We start from the raw sequence: 18264 nt of genomic DNA, 5'->3' as shown, positions 1-18264 counted from the left end.
TGATTCTTATGGGCTGTTAGACCATTCGTCAAGAAGGAAAGTCTCCAGTTCTCTGAGAGATGAAGAAGGTGAAGTCTGCTCTGCACTCTGCATTCCAGAGCTTCCCACCAAGGTTCAGTGATGTTTGTTCTGGTGATTGGGCCATGCAAGGTGTTTGACTTCATTCTGGTGGACATGAAATCACTCCATATAGCGGTGTATGTGCGTGTTATCTTGGAATGTGGGAACATCTTGAAACAGTTTGCATCATCGGAAGCAGCTGGTCGCCTCAAATGACTTTGGCAGTAACTCCACCATGCAGTAACTCCCATGCAATGGCTGCCCAGACCATAACAGATCTGCAACCATGTTTAACGGTTGAGAACAAGCAATGTAACAACAAGGCTTCCTTTGGCTTTCTCCAAACATAAACCCGTCCAGATGGAAAAGGTGTCCGTAGGAAAAACAGGTACAAGACAACTCAACAGACCATATTACTTTCTTCCTCTACTCTGTCACCTGGGTTTTGCGCTCATTACACCAGGTTATGGTTGCTGGAGTTTCTGAGTGGCAGCCCTACCATAACAAACAGTATTTGTTGAGACTGGGTCATAGAAGTGTAGTTTCAGTACTGTGGTATTTTTTTCTGCACGTTGTTTTGTGGTTTTTAGAAACTATCAATCCCTGTCAGTGACCTTAAACTTGCTATCACTGTTCCCCTTCCTAATGCTGTTTTCTCTTGTTTGGCGTATTCCGCCATGATCTTTGACACTACAATACGAGTCCTTTTTGTATGGTTTTTCCATTATTTTGCCCACCCTCTGTAAATGTACAAGATGCTTGTTCTTAAAGCCACTACAGCAAAAATATTCAAAAACCCAAAAGTCAGAAATCTTCAGACGACATTTATCTCATATGGAACAAAATGCAGTATTACAAATGCAAACCACATTTAAAATATTAAGAGTACATGTTACACAGCATTGCATCTGATGTTTAATGGGGCCTTAAAGACTTTAAACCCTATCTTAGGGACAACAAATGCATGTCTGTCTTTCACATTTGAAGAGGATTTCAAAACAATGCTCTGAAAACTGAAAACAAAAGGGCTTGCTGATCATGTTTTTATCATTATTTTTTGTTGGTAGTTAAAATGATTTCATTTTGCTCCTCTAAATGTTTTGAAGTACAGAGATCGCAAAACTGAAGTTGAAAATGATGCCTGAAATGTGCTGATTTGATCATTTGGCAGTCTTGACCCTGTGCAGTTCTCTCAGAATGGGAAGAATCCAGGGGAAAGTGGCATTAGGATATCCTTAATAGTTTCAAAGTGCCATAACTTTCATTTGGCTGTCTGCCAGGTGCCATTAAGTGCTATCTTTTTATGTGTACTTTGTGAAAATGCTGCAGGGAGCATATCTGCGGCGTTCTAGTTTGCAGCTGCTTCTTATCATAGTAAAAGCATATGGAAACTGCCAAGAAAATCAACTTTTTAGGTCACTCAGCAGAACTATAACACTTCTACATGTAGTTTCCTGTTTATCTGTATTGCAGGTTATTGATGAGGGAAAGGCTGTTCGTTTAACCTGAGGTAGACTTCTTCACGCTCATTACTTTCCATCATATCATATATTTTACTGTTTCAATAGGAAAATTAAACACTTGTTATCTCTGATTTGTGAAAACCCATCTATAGGTATCACAGCCAGGAAACACTAATTAAAACAATTTCAGAGTAGAAGCCCACTTGCTGTGGGTTAATCATTATGTACTGATTGATTACATCCTTCCAGTTTATTTTGCAATTCAAATGTCATTATACTGCTTCAAGATGTGAAATGTATGTTTTACTTTACGAAAAGGCTGAGCTAGAACCTCCCAGAAATGTTATAAAAACTGTAATGGGGGCATTTTGACACCAATCCCAGAAATGTCAATACCTCATACTGTTTATTTTGGCCCAACTGGTTTCCTGGTGGCAGAGCTGAAATTCCAGAGAGCAGCGAAGCAGTACATGAGATGGTACTAGGACTAGTTGTAAAGTTATAACCACCATTGCAGGAAGCAAGTAAATGCTGCCTTTGTATCTGCGTTGCCTTCATTCCCATCCTTTCGGTGGTGCATTTTCTCGATTAGATAGGCCCTGCTGGAACTGGTTCTAAAGCCTTCTTTTTGCTTTGCAAGTAGGACATTCACATTAGAACTGTGTATGTTTTGTAGTACTTTAGTCTTGCGGACTAAGTTGAGGGGAACATTCTTTTCAGGAGTAAGGTTGTGTTTATATATTCTGTATTGTGCTGTAAATTTTGCTGTGGTGTTGTTTTCCTGTGTTTCTTGGAGACAACTACTGTAAACCAGCGATCAAGCCTTATTGCTGCAGGGTGTTTTGTTATTGTCTCTGCCAAGCCTAGTTGTCTCCTATTCTGAAAAACCGTTTGGAATTTGTCGTTAGACCCATCTTCCTTTTGTAGCTCTCTACTAGATGTAAAACCTGTTAATTTTTAACCCATTTGTTTTGTCTTTCCCTTCCAGTCAGTTGAGCTGCAGGGAAATCCATTGAAATTTCAGCGAGGAATCAGTAGAGTCTCTGGATCCACACCTAATATATTGTAGAATGTTGTCCCGCTGCCCCAAGTAGTGCTGTATTTTTCATTTGTGGATTTTGTTTTAATTTTAGAACACAGCTTTAATTTTAAAACTTTCTTAAGCTGGCCTGCCACATTTACACAAACTTGAGATTCAAGAATTCAGTAAAACATTTGATGTACCATACTACTACCAGAAACTGAAATTACACAACTTTTCCCAGTTTGTGTTGTAATACTGTTGTATAATTTCTCTGTAATAACACATCTGAAATATGTTTAGTTTCATGGCAAAGCTCAAATCCTGCTCTTTAGGCAAGAAATCTGTATCTCTTGCCTAAATATTTTTGCTAATCCGTTTGCCGAAGTAGCATCCAGAACTGTAAGAGAAGGTGACTAGCTTTGATGGTTAAAAAATAGCTGTTTTTGTCTAATATTTCCTTTACAGTCCACCGAAGGCTGTTTGTCCCTAAAGAGAATTGTAGCGCATTCTACCTTTGGTCCCTTTCTTTTAGTGGAAGAGTTAGAAACGTACTAGAGTAGAATTATTCTTGTGAACGTACTGCAGCATTCTGAAACCACTTTAAATTTGGCACTTTTGCTTTAAGCTAAAGGCCGAAATTGTTGCTGTTACAAGCCTATGCAATAGCTATCTGCCCTTAGAAAACCGAATAGGATCTTAAATCTCGAATTAATTGCACTTCACACTTTCTGTGCAATATTGTTAGTTATATTTAAAGTCTAACACCAAAATAAAGAATTACACTTAAGTACTCTTCCAACTATCTGTTTTCTAACCCCTTTATCTAGTTCAGGTCTCAGGGAAACCGGTGCGTGTCCTGGCAAGTAACGAGTACAAGATACGTCCTGCACTGGATACCAGTCCATCACACACAGACACAAACACACATAAACACCAGGGCCAATTTTCCAGAAGCCAATTAACCTACCAGTACGTCTTTAGACTGTAGTAAGAAACCAGAGCACTCGGAGGAAATTGAACCTCAGAGCTGTAAGGTATTATAGCAATGCTAACCACTGCACCACCATGACACCCTTAATTACACTTATTTAGCACAATAAAGAATTAAAATTTGGTCTAAAATAGTTTTCATTTCAAAGGTGCGTGGTAATTATATTTTTATTTCTGAAATATTAATTGGCATGCATTACCTTAAAACGGAAGCTTGCTTGCTTAAAACAGAAGATGCCTTATTGTTGTTTCTGCTGTGCAGCTTCTCCAGTTTTACAGACGCACTGTATTCCTTTGGCTTCTGCTTTGCTTTGAACGGTGACGTGTAGATAGACTTTTTTTTGGCTGCACAGGAAAGTTAAAAAAAAGTTTAAAGGGCAATGTGTTCATACATCAGGAACAAAGACTCTCTCTAGCTGGGGTGAATAAATCTTTGGAGACAGGGTGGCCATGTGCCATTTCAGTCATGGCCTCAGCTCACATTCAACGAAATGTCATAAGGCACTGAAGCAGGTTCAGTTGAAATAGCTTAGGACAATGGAAGCCTTTTACTTGACAGATCACCAACAACAGTCCTGTTGCCTTTTATTATCTCTGTCTCCTACTGATACTTCGGCAGTTGCAGCAGTTAATCTGCAACCTTGTTTATAGCTAGGAATATGGGCTGAGAAACCATTCCCTCTGTGATACTGCCTGGAGGGACAGACTTGTTGTTCGCTAATAACACACAATGGATTTCCTATTACTATAGAAGTAGTGCACTCAGGCATCGCTTCTCCCTTTTTAATCTACATTGCAGTTAACTGATGGCAAGCAAAGGGTGTAAAAGAGTCAAACGAGCAAGCTGGGTTGAATGGCCTCCTCTCATTTCTGATCATTGTTATGTTCAGCGATATAATTCCTTTTGTTTCAACTCAAAAGATTTTATTAAATGAGATCAGTGGTATTTATTCTTAATTCCAGGCTGCTCACCCCCCAGAAAGAGAGCAATTTTACTTTTTTAATTTTTCAGATCTTAATATTAAGACAAAATCTATTTTGGCCATTTTTAAGTAATTGATCTGTGTTGATTATAGTATGTTGCTTTTTAAATGGTGTCTACAATAACATGCTGTCTGTGTTAAAGCCTGCATGATTAATATCATGTACAGAAAAATATACATTGAGCCAATCATTTCTATTTGTATTCATCTAAACCTAGCACATGGACATTTGTCTTTTGGCAAAGTGATACTACACTGTAGTCTTCAATCCTGCTATTGCATAGGAGAAAAAGAAATATGTGGCAGACTGGCACCTTGTGGCTACAGTTGTGCATTGCGGCCTTTGGTAAAAAAAAATTAGTAAAAGCTTCATTGTTGCTTAGGGGGACAGCAATACCATATTAGTCAGAAGTGTGGAGTAGTGATTAGAGCTTTTGGTTTTCTTTTGTTGCTTCTCTACATTGCCTGGAAGATGAAAATGCCTACATAAAGTCTTTTTCATATATAGCCCTTTCTAGCTTTGTGCTTTCCATTTTATATTTGTAATTTATTTTTGCTACCAGGATGCATAACCCTACACTTAACTACATTAACATATATTCTACATGGTGTCTGCACACTCCTTACTTTAGTGTTGTCTTGAATTTCTCCTAGAGCTCCTATAGTGTTCGCTAATCCTAGTTTGGTATCATTGGGAAAGTACTGCAGTTTTCTCTACCTACACAGAAATCGAGATCTTTATATCAAGATGGAGAAACCAGTGATTGTAATACAAATATCCGTTGTACTCCACTAATTAAATCAGAAACATGAACATTTACTCATTATTTGAATCTCAGTTTCTTATGTATTAACCAATTTCTAATACAAGTACTAGCCTGAATGCTGAATGCCTAATGTCTGCAGTTGAACTTGAACTTGAACTTTATTGCCATATGTAACCGGTACTGGTACAATGGAATTCTTACTTACAGAAAGTCTCTCGATTATAAAACAAGTGTAAAAAACAAAACAAAGTGCAAACAGTGCATCAAGACAATGTACAAACAAACAATAGACAATGTGCAAGTAAACATGCAGACAGTTTGACTGTAAACAATACAGACGTGTAAACAATGACTGGAGACGTACAATTAATAAATTACAATGAGGTAGATGGTGATGGTGTAGGTGTGGTCCGAGGGGGATGGCTAAATGTGTTCGCCAGTCTCACTGCTTGTGGATAGAAGCTATTGAAGAATCTAGTGGTAAGTGTCCGTATGCTCTTATATCTCTTGCCTGAGGGCAGTGGGGTGAAGAGCTCATGCCCGGGGTGGTGACTGTCCTCTGTGATGGCCAGAATTCTACCACGGCAGCGGTCCTCATAGAGCTGTTTAATCTCGGTGAGACCGCAGCCGATGATCTTCTGGGCCATATTGACCATTCTCTGCAGTGCCTTTCTTTCTCGCGAAGAGGTGTTGCCATACCACACGGTGATCCCGTTGGTGAGGACGCTCTCGATAGTGCAGCGGTAGAAGTTCACCAACACATGTGTTGGCATCCCCCATCGCTTGAGGCACCTCAAGAAATAAAGGCGCTGCTGAGCCTTCTTCATGATAGAGTCAGTGTTCACAGTCCAGGTTAGATCTTTAGAGATGTGAATTCCCAAAAACCTAAAGCTGGTGACTGTTTCCACTTCCGTTCCATCAATACTGAGTGGGCTGTGAGTGTGTGGCCTGTGTCTCCGAAAGTCCACTATTAGCTCTTTCGTTTTCTTTATGTTCAAGTCCAGGTTATTGCTATGACACCACCTAAGCAGCTGTACAACTTCATCCCTGTAAGTGGACTCGTCATCATCACTGATCAGTCCTATTATAGTGGTGTCATCGGCAAACTTAATGATGCGGTTATTGCTGTGTCTTGCTGTGCAGTCGTGAGTAAATAGGGAGTACAACCTTGGACTCAGACAGCAGCCTTGTGGGGTTCCAGTGCTCAGGGTGAGTGGTGTTGATGTTTTATTGCCTATCCGCACCACCTGTGGTCTCTCGATAAGAAAGTCCAGCAGCCAGTTGCAGACAGAGTTGCACAGACCTAATCCCCTGAGCTTTGTCACCAGTTGACAGGGTATGATGGAATTAAATGCTGAACTGTAGTCCACAAACAGCATTCTCACATACGAGTTCTTAGTGTCCAGGTGTTCCAAGGCTGTATGCAGAGCCAGGGAGACAGCATCATCCACTGATCTGTTGTTCTGGTAGGCGAACTGCAGGGGGTCCAGGGACTCTGTGATGGAGGAGTTGATGTGTGACAACACCAGCTTCTCCAGGCATTTCATCACCACAGATGTTAATGCTACTGGGCGGTAATCATTCAGGCATGTCACTTTTGTCTTTTTGGGGGTTGGAACAATAGTGGTTTTTTTAAAGCAGGTGGGGACCATGGACTGTGACAGGGAGGAGTTAAAGATGTCTGTAAACACTGTGGTCAGCTGGGCTGCACATGTCCTCAGGACGCGAGGTGGTATCCCATCAGGCCCTGCAGCCTTACGGATTTTCACCCTGCTCAGAGTCTTCTGCACGTCCTGCTCTGAGAGTTTCAGAACAAACTCGCCCTGCACGCTTGGGGTCTTCTCGGCAGTGCCCGTGTTCAGAGCATCAAAGCGGGCATAGAAGTGGTTCAGCTCGTCAGGCAGGGATGTGTTGTTCGTGAGGTAGTAGAAAGGAATTTGCATGGTGCATGTTTTACTGTAGTGAGCAGTGGTGATATTCCAATAATATTCCTCAAAAGTGAATTGGAAAAACGGCTAAAAAGATTAACAGCACAGTACCTTTATAGGTAAAATCATATGATGCAAAATCTGCCGCCTTAGCAGTGCCATGTGTGTGCGAGCAGTGGATTAACTGTGGTGGGGTGTGGATCTTGCTGTGTGTATAGAGAAGCTGTGGTAACTACTACATCAGCTGCCAGCTGAACTGAAACTAACGGCACTGTCTGGGACAGTTACCATAGCTACATCTTCAGACTGCACTTTAGATGCAAAGACGTAATTATTTTAAAGCAACATATTCCTATTCCTGTTTTATAGAATTTTGTTAATGAATGCAATATTTGTAAACAGCAGCTGGCATGATTTTATGATTTTGACTGCATGACCAGCATTCTATTAGTAAGACAATGCAAAATAAAGCATTGGTAGAGACATAAAAAAAAACATTCATATCAATATTGCCTTACTTCCTGGTATTATCATAGATGTTTTATACTAACAGGAGAATTAAAAAAAATCCAGAGAGATCCAGACCAAAGCAGGACTTTGGTCTATGCACAGGTTACAAGTTACATTTTAAACTCACTTTGCTTTCAAAAGGCATATTGCAGCTACTGAATGGAAAGCTGTGATTCACAGGCAAAAGATACATCTCTTTCTCTTTGTTCTGCCTGAATAGAAATCCCACATCATTGATGATTCATCATCACTTGTGTTCTGATTACAGAGCTTGAAATAACTAGATGGGTTGTCCAGCTGGCATCCGTGTTTTTTTCAGAGTACCGTTTTTTATTTGATGTAATATGTGTTATTGTTTATTTAATAAAACACTATACCTGTACATGTTACATGTATCAACATATGTTAATCTTGTTTTTCTTGTTGTATTTTAATTTGGTTCAGAAATTACATTTCCACCACCCCCACTCAGTTGTATTTGCTTCCAGCTTTACATCTTAGACCCCCTTATGGATTCCAGGAGAATTACATGTTTTCATCTTTCACTGTAGATTTTAGAATTGTGACAAACCATTCAACATTGTCTTTTTTTTTTAAACAGATGAAATGAATATACTTACTGCAGTTCACCACTATTCATTGTAAAATCATTTTGATTATATACATAAGTTACAGAAGCAATGTGTGAATATCTCTTTTAGATTTTAGGTCCCACTATGGCGATGATTGCCAACCATGTTTTTATGCAGCTTGAAATGTGCAGACTAATTTCACACAGCAAATATAAAATGGAGGGGTTTATCTGGAATACACAACTGATTGAACACACTGTAGTATAAATCTGATCAAGATGGGAGGCAGCATGAGTTCTGTTAATGCCTATAATTATTAGCTGAGAAGTAACAAAGTTCCTTGGGTTCATTGTGGTCCATCAGGCATTTGTTTGCTGAAAGTCTGTCTCATGCTGTCATCTTTGGATCTTAATCCATTCATGTTAACAACTGCCAGTACTGTGAGAGTAATGAAAAGAACTACTGTATCAGCACAGCTGGATGGCCATGCACTGATGGAGCATAAACAAGGTTAAATTATACAGAGAGAAACTTGTGTTCTTATAGCCCTAATACTATTATTAGTAGAGGTTACTGTAGAACCTGTGCACCCTACAATAGTGATTGGTACTAGGATTTATTATCCCATCTCCTATATTTATTGCAATTAAATTTATCATATATCTTTTTTACACCCCCTGCATCAGTGAATATTTTAGGCTGAAAATGAACTTCTAAAATGGTGCAAACTTCAAAACTTCTGCAGTGACCTTTTCACTCTCTCATGACCAGATACAGTCATGTGAAAAAGAAAGTACACCCTCTTTCAATTCAATGGTTTTACATATCAGGGCATATATAGCAATTGCCTTGTCCTCACCAACTTCTATAATTAAAGAAATCTAGCCTTAGATAACAGACAACGCATAACAGATTTCACTATGTCGTTATTCAACAAAAAGTAAGCCAAAATGCAGAAACCATGTGGGAAGAATTAAGTACACCCTTACTGCTTCCATAGGAATTAAGAAGGTAATTAGCAGCCAGGTGCTGCTAATCAAATGCACTTGATTAGTTGATCATCAGGAAGTGTGACCACCTCTATAAAAGCAGGACTTTTGGCTGTTTGGTGGTCTGGAGCATTCAGGTGTGTGTTAACACTGTGCCAAGGAGAAAAGACATCAGCAATGAACTCAGAGAAGCAATTGTTGCTGCTCATCAATCTGGGAAGGGTTATAAGGCCATTTCCAAACAATTTGAAATCCATCCTTCTACAGTGAGAAGGATTATTAAAAAATGGAGAACATTCAAGACAGTTGCCAATCTTCCCAGGAGTGGGCGTCCCAGCAAATTCACCCCAAGCTCAAGACTGTATAATGCTCAGAGAAATTGCAAAGAACCCAAAAGCTATATCTAGGGATCTACGGGCCTCGGTTAACATGTTAAATGTTGAAGTTCATGACAGTACGATCAAAAAAAGACTGAACAAGTATGGCTTTCATGGAAGGGTAGCCAAGAGAGTTGGCCGAAATTCCTCCAAAACGATGTGAGACTGATAAACTCATACAGAAAACGATTACTTCAAGTTATTGCTGCTAAAGGTGGTTTTTAACAAGCTATTGACTCATGGGGTGTACTTAGTTTTTCACACATGGCTTCTGCATGTCTGCATTTTTTGTTAAATAATGACATGGTGGAATCGGTTATGTGTTATTTGTCACCTGAGGTTAGATTTACCTAATTTTAGGACTTGGTAAGGACCAGATGATTTTTTTTTATGTCCTGATATATAAAATCATAGAATTGAAAGAGGGTGTACTTTCTTTTTCACATGACTGTATGTGTATCCAAGAAAGGTTGTAGGTTTTTTTTCTGTGTTATTTGCAGTTTTTCTGCTTGTCCGAGCCTTTTCTTCCCTTTGACGAGTGTGGCCAATATATGCCACATTAGCTCTCTTCCGCCATCAACAGTTGAACACAGCTGAAAGCCAGGCAAGTGTCTTGACGTGTCAGTGCGAAGGCAGACCTCTCTCCCACCTGAACCTCACTTCTGTACCTCGTTGGGTTCTCCCCTGGAGCACTAGCTTCCTGTGCTCAGGGGTAGTTGTTATAAATTGTTGAGACAAATAAATCCTTATAATCTATCAGAATGACTCATTCTTCAATTCTTCTAAAACATTTTACAGGCCCAGACTTTTGCTCAGTTGGCATGACTGCATTTCATGACTAATTCAGCCCCACCCTGAAAAAGCCAACTGCTTCTTCATGCCTCCTGCCGATGTTGTCTTACAGACTGACGAGACAAAAGATTTATGTTTGCTCCTCCACGGGATGTCATCCAGCTGGAGTCCTCTGGGGTTTATTTTCAAGAACACGGAAAGGGGGGTAGCATAATACTGGCATAATTAAAGTTTTCTAAAGAGACTTTTTGATAAAGTGCATATGGCTTGATACAGTATCTCAAAGTTTCTGTTTCCATGATGCAGTGATTTATATAGAGTTTTAACAGAACAGCTAATGGCATGGTAAGGCAAAGATCAGAGAATCACTCAACACGTTTTAAATCAATGCACTTTGTTTTTGTGGAATAAGCCACTGAGTTCTTTCTTTTTGAAACATATTGCTTAGATAAGGACTTTCTAATTAACGTACTTGGTTATGGTGTGTTCGTTTCAAATGGTAGCTGCCTGTGTGCAGCATATTTCCAGTGGATCCTATGTGGCTACCTTGATGGTCATGCTAACAGACATTGACATGGACAATGACTCACCTGCCCTTTAAAAGTCATTGCAGTCTGTGCTTTGTCATGACACAGTAGTTCTTGATATTTGAGAGCTTCTCATTTTTAAGATAAGACACTGTTTATGGCTTGCTTATAACTATAATGCTGTACAACACTGTTTTGCCAGTAAATGTGGTAAAGATGTTCCTTTTATCTGAAAGTAAGCATATGCAAGGTCGACAGTGTTATGATTGTGTATTTAGAGGTGATATACACATCTATAACTCGATCATAAATCTTCCAATTATTTTATGGTTCCCATTTGTGAGGAGAAATTGAATTGGATTCTTTTGAAAAGTCACCATTTCCTCATTTAAATTGTTTTTTTTTTTCCACAAAACTTTCAATGCATGTTACGGCAGTTGTTTACCTTTTTAATTTTCTTATGTCTTTACTATATTATAAAACGGTATGTTACTGCAGCTAGTTTTATTTAGTTTGCCTTTAATGTTTCAGCATTTTGTATGATCTTTCAAGCTCTGTAAGCCTACGGTTTAATTTAAGAAGGTTTTAAAAGATGCGTGATTCATGTCTTCCATTTCAAGGTAATTTAAAGGAACAACAAAAGGGTTTTCATTAATTGTTAGATTTATATTTAATTTATTTTTATATTTTTGCATTTTGGATTTTATTAATTCTGCAAATGTCCTTTGAGGGCTGCACTCAAAAGTGAAAGTGGACCGGCATAGGGCCCTTCTTCTAATGAAAGTGTCATGTTTCTACTTCCTTATAAGGTACAAGAGGTCACACTGGTAAGAGTCTTTTGTCTTCCTGCAGGTGACCAGGAGCCCACTGTCAGCAGTGACTCGGACACCTCCTTGATCATTTCAGTGGAGGTTGGACTCTCTGATGTGGAGCTCTCCACTGACCAGGACTGCGAGGAGGTCAAGTCTTGAATAGTCTCAGGCTGGGGGTGTCTGTCAGTCGGAGCAAAAGGCGTTTGCCAGACCAGATGTCCGAACACCGAGAAATTGAACTTTCCAGACAGGAGTGCACTCCGGATGGGGGCGGCCATGAAAAGCAATAGCAACTCTTTCTTTTCTCATGGCCTCATCAGCAGCAAGATAGCTTTTCTCCTCACGGGAATTGCACATCATCCCTTTGACTACCATCATGCCTGTTTCGTTCCAGTTTTCTTTCTTTTTTTTTCAGTTCTGTTCAGCTGGGTGGACAATGTGAAGAATATAAAAACACAGCTTGCGTTTTTATGCTCCTTTTTTAATCCTTGAAGTGGGCCACTAGTAAAACTCTAGCTGTCATTTCTCTACTGCTTCCCCTCCCTCCTTGAGCTTTGTGGAAACCAACTAAAACTTTGCATTCTTTATATACCGTATCACTGCCAAAATAACTCAGCTGTGTGTGTATACAGTATATGCTTTTGATGTAAAAAAATCTCTGACCAGCATTGAATGATTCCGAGCAGTCATTGAAGTATTAAATTATGTGTTGCATAGAGATCATGTCTGATCTTCAGAAGAAGCAAAAAGATGACTTTGAGTCTTCAGTGCTTGCATTAGTGACTTGAATTAGAGGACCCTGAAAATATGACAGTTCTGTCATGCTGGTAGCATCTAGATTTAATTATTTCCACAACCTTTATCTTCTTTATTCGTTATGTGTCTTTCAAGTGTGGTCAGTTCGCTCATTTATGGATTTAGCCTACATTAGAAATGAAATAGCTGGATCTCAGCAGGCTAGCCAATGTCAATGGAGCAAAAAACAACAGATATCAGTTCCTGTTCTCTGTAGTGAAGTGAAATTATCACTTATGTGCTGTGCAAAGAAGGATTGTTTCTTGGTTTCAGTTAAAAACTAGTACTGTGGTTCTGCTCAAACTTACAGTCAAGCTGAGGAGGTTTCACAGATCCGCCATTTGAGTCATGCTCTGAAATGGTGGTTATCTTCACAAGAATACTGAAAAGACAAAAACGAGAAAAAATGCAACGATCATTACTGGTTTCCTAAAGGCATTATTGACGAGTTTGTGTTCTCATATGACTGCTGTTAAAGAATACTGTTCATTTTAATTTTTGAATTTTCATTTTTTTAAAAGACCTTTACAATTCAGTTCCCAATGCAGCTACTTAAAGTAGTATGAGATATGTACGTTAAAACCATCGTTTAAAACAATACAATGATGACCAAATAAACCAAATGAGATTTTTCCTTTTCTTAATTATGACCAGCTCTTGTCTAAGAGTATATTCAGTTGAAATTTATCATTTTTTAAAACTTGGTTATCTCTTCTCTAGCCACAAATGAAACATATTTGCCTCCACATAAGAACCTAATATGTATCAATAATAAATGAATGAATAATGATTTGGTATAGTGAGAGCAGTGATTTCAAGAAAGACAGAAGTTCAGGGAAGGTTTCCACTGGGATTCATTTAGAATATTTTGTAGACCATTTCAGTCACTTAAGTTTTAAGATATGCTAATCTTTGCTTTTCCTGTGGAGTATTGTTAAAGTTGTTGTAATAGAGTGCAGATTGAAGTTGAAAAGGTAGCATTGTTGATGTGTTCATGAAGAAACCAAGGTGCGTTACCTAGTACAGACTTTTTTATTAGACCCACAGATGAAATAATAATTTACCTTTTTAACAGAAACAATGTTCTGGGGGATGGTGGCACTACTGGTATCTTAGTAAAAGCAGGGTGAGGAGTACATTATATTTTTGAAATGGCTGATTTCTTTATATTGCACATCATCATGCATAGAATAAATAATCTTAGATTATTTTAGTAATTTACAAATTTATTTTTCTAAACTAAAGAGGAATCTTCTGTATGTAATCCAGTGAGTGTATTTAGGATCATCTGTGTTTTTTACTCCATTGAATTGAATCAAGCATGGCAAACGTTTTTTTCTTATTGTCTATGTTTGCGTTATCACCAAAGCTACAGTTTACAGTTGGAGAGAGGCTTGTTCAGGGGCTTTAACGTCACTAATGAGCAGTATAACCGTACTGTAAGCTGGGAATAAGAGTGACATTCAGGGAAGATGCTTCCGTTTTGGTGAGAACAAAAACATAAAGCTTTAGTTGCTGTATAAATCAAGAAATGACACATGACTGATAAAGGTCATTGCTGTTTTTATTAATTCAGTAGCAATAAATTAAACCTTGATGGTGACAGATTAGCCATGGTATTGTGCATCTTCTTAGCACGTGTTCCTGTATTCAAACAGCATGCACCCATGTAATATTAATCAGCAGCTGAAGGAGGCCAAACCAACAAAACGACAGAAATTCCCCTTTACGTTAGTGAGGAGTTCAGTCATCATCGATGAATTTCTGTACATTCGTTGAGATAAAATGCTGGTTTAAGACCGTAATCCAGCTGAGGTAAAAACAAAAATAATTGAATGGTTTGAATGGCCACTTTTTTTCAAATAAAGTTTACTTATAAACATGCGGCACCAAGGCTGGTGTTTGAATGGCTAAAGGTGATTTGAAACGATATATAGGAATGTTTTTATAATGAAAAACAACACCTTTTTTGTTGAAAGATACGTAAAAGACCATTTGTTCTTCTTTGCTCTCCCACTGTAAATGGGTAAAAGGATAGTCATCATTACTTATTGCAGGCTAGTCACTTCATCTCTTCATAACTTCAAACCCCTCATTGATTTCTTAGGTATTCCTTTATGTTCATGTTGTGTGTATTCCATTAGTTTTTGTAAATTAAGACAGTATTTAAACTGTGTGATCATAACACACGCGCTAGAAAGACACGTGAAAAAATCATTCTTTTTTTCCTGCATTAAATTGTTGCATTGATGTATAAATATTTTCCCCATAGATTTAGGAGCAATAGGACAATCAGGCATTGTATTTATTCCTCACACATGTCCTGATGGGGTTTCCAAATGTCCATTTCATATGTTTTTAGTATCAAGCTGGCAATGTGCATTCTTCACCTAGCCTGGAATAAACTGTATTCCCAGGCTCAAAGTTGAATAAAAATAGAGTATTTAAAGGCCTAACTTTGCAGAATGTATGGGGAATGTGGAATACATAAACCAAAGCTTACACTTTCTTTATTTTGATTTGTTTTTCTTCATGTATAATGGTAATTAATATTAAGCCGTGTGGTTTGCATATGCTACCTAGCTGTTAAGATGTTTTCTGTAGTTTTTTAGAAGCAAGTGCACTGGATGATAATCAGCAGCTGTGCCAATGATTAAGCTTAAATTGTAGACGCCAGTGAACCAAATAAAGGAGGTAAACGCAGGTGGCACCTGAAGAGACAGCAGAACAGTTCCCACCAGGCTCTGTGTTACTCAGACTGTTCTCTGTCTTTGTCAAGTGTGATGTCGCAGGGCAGCAACAGCAGTGATGGCTTGTGCCTGCTCTACATGAACACAGGGCCTTGCTGATGACCCGCTGTTGCACTGTTCTGCACTGAAATTCTCAATGCCAGGGCATTCTGACTTTGGAGGCACCTTGTATTTTGGATTGTGTTTCTTCAACCTCTGAGCCCAAGTGGAAAAACTGAATCACGTCTTGATTCTTTGGCTGTTTTGGTTCTGCCAGTTTCCAAACATGGGGAGAAGTCAGGTCTGTCTGTGAGTAGCCTTAGTGGCTGTCATTGTCATCTGTCACAGTTACAACCTTCGGCTAAATTCCCCATATGCTTTTTAGATCATATTTTTATGTACTCCACATGGCAGTTCTAGTATACCTTTGCTTTGTCAACGATGCTTCCTTGATGTCTCCTGTACAGTACGTCTCCCTGAGTCCAAACTCAGGGGTACAAGGGTGTTTGGGGATGTAAGCAAATGTCACATCCTTTGTCAGCTCTCCTTCATTGGTGGCAACAAGCCATGAGAAATCACCATCTCATTGTCAAAACTTTGTCGCAACAGTCAGCAGACACAAAAACATTTGCAACATGTTGTTGCCCGTTAAATACCCTTAATCAATTGTTGGTGTGAGCATTCTGAAGGAATGAAGGTTGTATGATTTAATAATGGGTTTTTTTCTAGAGCCTTCCATTCAAAGTGCGTACAGAGTGAGGCTTGATTTGAATTTGTTTTTGTCATTCAGAGCCAGCAGTCTTCTTTGTGGGATCCTATGCAGGAATATGATTTTGTGTGTGTATTTACGGTCTCCTTGTTGTTTTAATATTTTCCATATTTTTAATATTTTTGAGATGTAACTTCAATGATGATCTTCATTATTGTTCCTTTGTCTGTTAATATGAATGAACACTTACTTTTATTGGAAAATCTCTGCTTTCATCTGTACTTCCAACCAAAATACACAACTGTAAGTGGCAGCACTGTTCATGGTGATATGGTGAAATTTAGGTAGTGGAATATGACAGAAAAAAAGACAAAAAAAATAAATTTTGTGTACCATATAGAAGGTGTGCTGAGATGGGAAGCATTATTTCCAGACTCCCATACCTTTGACACTCTGAATTTGAACCATTTAAATATCTGAGGTTCAACCAAGATATATTTACCATGGAAAAGTGAAGTCAGAGAAAAACCTGCATACTGTATGCCACAATTTCTAAGAGTCTACTTCATTCAGGTTGATGCTTCCAATTAACCATTATACAAATTTTACACACGAAACATAGGATGCCACATAGAAAGTGAAACAACACTTAAAATAATTTAAGACTGCAGACATTTTTTATATAAAATACAGTATTTGGGTTTATCACTTTTTATTGACGTTATTAAATCGTGGAACATTGGCATTGTCACCCAAGTGAGGAAAATAATACCACTAGGAGAGTGGGACTATGGACGGTTTCTGCAGCATGTTTTGTCTTAGGAGAGTTTGGGCTAAGCTGTTTGAGGTGATGCGGCAATGTGCATCAGCCTTAATTCGGAGTTTGTTTTTTTAAAAGAAAGGGGCTTTGGAAGATGGTGATTATATGTTTATCAGCTGATGTCTGAAAAACAGCGACTTATATCAATTTGTTAATGACGGTTGTCGGCTTGAAAATTTAAATTGAAACTAATTGAGACTAATTTGCATTTACTTAAAAATGTGCCCATTCTAGCCTGGTTTGCAGAAGCTGTAGATACTGTAATACTGAAATTGTAATCCCCTCTATCAGTTTCAGTGTTTATTTCACAGAAGATTAGTATTAATATGAACGTGAGAAAATCTTTGCGTGAGACCATTCATATTTTTGTACCTTTTTTTAGAAAGAATTTATTCTTACCACAATTAAAAGTGATGCTATCCAAGCCATCAATACACAGGTTCAATCTGCACACACTTTTGTAATTTTACATGAAAGTACCTTATTGTGCTGCTGCTCATTAAATTGCAAGTGTGTTTCAGACTTGTGCTCACTTCCCCAAGCTCTGCAGCTCTTGGAGAAGAGTCACACTTGAAATGCTAAGTGCTTCTCTTTAGAAGAAAAAACATTTGTTAAAATATTTAGCCAAATGGCAAAGATATCTCCTAGTGGCTTTCATGGTGAATAATTGAGCATTTTATCAGCTGCTCAAAGCATCTCAGCTTAAAAAATGCACTTCAGAATCTGTAAGATACAGTATATATTTTCTTCTCCTCAAAGTTATTTTGTGTAGAGTATTACTGTACATTTTCTGAGTTGCAAACAGAAACTGCCTCTTACTTTTTTTATCAGTTGTACACACCTTCCTGTAATGCACTTTATCACTTGAGACAAAACAAAAACCGAGAGTCTGAGAATGTTACCGTGTTTTAAAGGGAGCAGCCAGTATATAAAAAGGCACATTGCTTTAGATTGCTTTATAGTAGATGCAATGAGCATAGACTCTGTGTTTGTCAAAAATGGGTAGGGGTACGGGGAGGGGAAAGAAGATTGTCGCTAAAATGTTGAAAACACTATCCAGCAAAATAATATTGCTATTTTGTTATATAGAAGAAAATGTAAATATGTGCAGCTGTGTTGATATGTTCAAGTAAAATGTTACATCTGTATGAGTCAAACAATGATTGTGAGTTCAATAAATTTTATTGCGTTTTTCATACCTCTGTAAATCTGTCTTTATTTACAATATTTCTCATTTTTTTCTTGCTTTGTTACACGTATTGTCCAAAATTTAAAATTAAGGAAGAATTAAGTTGCATTTTTAAAAGAAATTGGCCAGGTGTCAATGTATGTAACAAATTCCTATTTGTGTAAAGCATAATGAGAATGTGCTGTTTCATGACATTGGGAAATGAAACTGAGGTCTTTCATTCCTTGT

General features: G+C 38.3%; 1 protein-coding gene across 3 annotated transcripts in view; it reads left to right on the top strand.

The window, feature by feature from the left end:
* Positions 1-18045, top strand: part of rnf150a (ring finger protein 150a) — a 77405-nt gene extending 59360 nt beyond the window's left edge. The window contains exons 7-8 of one of the 3 annotated variants that reach the window (XR_015937122.1): positions 11835-13043; positions 13111-18045. Coding sequence is in view for 2 of the 3 variants with exons in the window: in XM_088632985.1 (XP_088489111.1) it covers positions 11835-11953 (119 nt within the window). In the remaining variant the exon portion in view is untranslated. Of the gene's footprint in view, positions 1-10163; positions 11815-11834 lie in introns of those variants that run through there. The other 2 variants (XM_088632985.1, XM_088632991.1) reach the window with 2 other exon arrangements.
* The last annotated feature ends 219 nt before the right edge of the window (positions 18046-18264 follow it).

The sequence above is a fragment of the Lepisosteus platostomus genome, chromosome 1 (genome assembly GCF_059453375.1).
Source record: "Lepisosteus platostomus isolate fLepPlt1 chromosome 1, fLepPlt1.hap1, whole genome shotgun sequence".
NCBI lineage: Eukaryota > Metazoa > Chordata > Actinopteri > Semionotiformes > Lepisosteidae > Lepisosteus > Lepisosteus platostomus.
The sequence above is the reverse complement of the archived record's forward strand: the minus strand, read 5'-3'. Positions and strand labels throughout refer to the sequence as shown.